Raw genomic sequence first — 2,500 nt, 5'->3', positions numbered from 1 at the left:
CCGTGCTTTCAAGGTCTGCGGGAGACAAGAAGTGATTTACGCCGTAACATATGCACAAAAATGGCCGACCACATGCACAGCCGATGACAATTTTCAAGCCGCATCTGCGCTTGAACGAGAATCGTAATGGAGGATTGTCGAAACGGAGATCCTTGTCGACTTCCGTGCTTTTTGAAACACAGCTGCTGCAAGTTTTGGCATCCGGCGATTAAATCTGAAGCTAGAAATGAATTACAACTGCGGCGGCATGAAAGTGGTACGTCAATAGTCGTGTAGACTGTAAATGCCGGCTTGTGTATATACAGATTAATTTGTCATTGAAACTGCGGCACACCGGTTGCCCTCTCTCAACTTCCAGTCCCTCTTTCAACCGTCTTGACTGATCCAGTAATGATCATTATCTTCCTGCTTGTGCAAACGATTGTTTCTGCCATCACAGATATGTCCAGGCCATTACGTCAGTCTGATAACAGATAATCTCACAAGAAAAGTTTCTTCCCCCCCCCTCCCCCCGCCTCCCCCCCCCACACACACACATCTCAGCCTACATCCCCCCCACACACACATCTCAGCCTACATCCCCCCCCACACACACACACATCTCAGCCTACATCCCCCCCACACACACACACACACATCTCAGCCTACATCCCAACCCCTGCCACTCTTTCCCAACCCAAAACTTTCACTCATCCTACGTCAACAGCAACGACTGCTCTAAACAACACGAAAACAATAGCATCACCATCTGCCCCCTTCCACCGCCCTCCTCCCCGCACACTTCCAGTACCCCTTCTCCACCCCCATCCCACCCCCAAGGAAAAGTGAAGTGGACATAATGCCCAGCGTGCTAGGAAAGCAGAGGTTTGAGAATTATGTTGCCCGACCAGAGAACAATGCCTGTCTAATTACCGAAAAGGAGCGGGAAGAGGAGCTTCTTGCAGAAAGTCAGACTCCGTTGCTAATGACACAGTCCTTCCCCTGGGGGTAGGGGCGGGGGGTACTGGGACAAAGGGAGGCCAGGGTAGCCGGCCGGACGAGGGAGAGATACTAAGAAAAAAGAGTGGAGGGAAAACCATCACAGCCTGCACACAAGTACAAACATACACACAAACAGACAACAGTGGCCGGGACACGAGTCTACACCGCAATCCAGTAATCCGCAAGTTCAAGAAGCGTTTTCGCAGGCTGGAGAAAGTAAAGGTTTTATCCAAGGAACAATATCATGGTTCTCCTCCAGGACCCGCGAAGTAGACAATTTGCAGGCAGATCTTCTATGCCTTTCACGCTCCTACGGCGACAACAACCGCAACAATAGCAGCAGCGACAAAAACAAAGAGGAAGAAGAAGAAGAAGAAGAAGAAGAAGAAGAAGAAGAAGAAGGCACCAGACACGAGAAGAAGAAGAAGAAGAAGAAGAAGAAGAAACGGCAAGAAAGTTGATCAGCAGACCATCTTAAGACTTGTTTCGACTGTCCCGCAGGAAATTGGCAGCTTGTTCGAGATTATCCGGGAAGAAGACTTTAGTCCCTTCGCATTTTCTTCCTTGGTTGCGGAGAGCCCGGTTGTCAACTCTTAATTGATATAATGAAATTTGGTGTTAGTGAAGAAAGAACATCTTGTCGCAATGATTTTGTGCTGATGATAGTTATTTGAAAGCAACATCAGTGTCGATTTTTAGCTGTTGTTTTGTTGTTGTTAGAAGGGCAGAATTACTCGAAGATGAAAATCAAATCGTCGTGCAGAACACACACTGTGACACACACACACACACACACACACACACACACACACACACACACACACACACACACACACACACACACACACTAACACTAACACACTAACACTAACACACACACACACACACACACTAACACTAACACTAACACACCCGCACAACTCACAAGAACACATTGTGAGTTACCTTTTTATTTCAACCCATATCAGTAGTCCTACGTAACTCTCATATATATATATACACTCAAATAATACTCGTTGTTATGGACTGTTCTTCGGCAAGATGCTTTGACATTGTCAAACGTTTCGTCAGTTATCAGCGTTTCAGTACTTGTCTTATTTGTCACCACAAACACTGGCGTTAAGTAAGCCTACAGGGGAGGAAGAAAGAAACCCTGTTGCACGGAAGAAGGAATAACAAGTGACAATAATTATACGGAAAGGAAAGTTAACCATACGCGCATGATTAAGGAATTATCTTACGGATTTGATAATTCCGATACATTGCGCCACGCTTTACTATGGTCCAAGTAGACAATGCAAGCAGTTGCAGGTTGTCAACTCCAGACGACCACGCAGGCTTTCCTTGGGATTTAGTTGGAGACGGCAACATTGACCTGAAAGCAGGCCAGCCAGGTACCTTTGGACTTGAGGGTGGCGGTCAGTCTGTAATGTCCAGAAGGAATCTTGGGCACAATAAAGCTCTTGTTTATGTTGATTTTACCCTGAAATCATGACAAGTACAGATGAGACAAAAAAGA

At 46.4% G+C, this 2,500-nt stretch overlaps 1 protein-coding gene across 1 annotated transcript in view; it reads right to left on the bottom strand.

Annotated features, from left to right (window-relative positions):
* Positions 1 to 1,915: 1,915 nt before the first annotated feature.
* The window catches only part of LOC138960323 (ganglioside GM2 activator-like), a 4,916-nt gene continuing 4,331 nt past the window's right edge, over positions 1,916 to 2,500 (bottom strand). Inside the window, exon 4 of the mRNA XM_070332182.1 lies at positions 1,916 to 2,464. Within this exon, the coding sequence (XP_070188283.1) occupies positions 2,333 to 2,464 (132 nt within the window). The 3' untranslated portion in view covers positions 1,916 to 2,332. The remainder of the gene's footprint in view (positions 2,465 to 2,500) is intronic.

The sequence above is a fragment of the Littorina saxatilis genome, linkage group LG2 (assembly GCF_037325665.1).
Source record: "Littorina saxatilis isolate snail1 linkage group LG2, US_GU_Lsax_2.0, whole genome shotgun sequence".
NCBI lineage: Eukaryota > Metazoa > Mollusca > Gastropoda > Littorinimorpha > Littorinidae > Littorina > Littorina saxatilis.
This window is presented reverse-complemented; position numbering and strand designations above follow the sequence as displayed.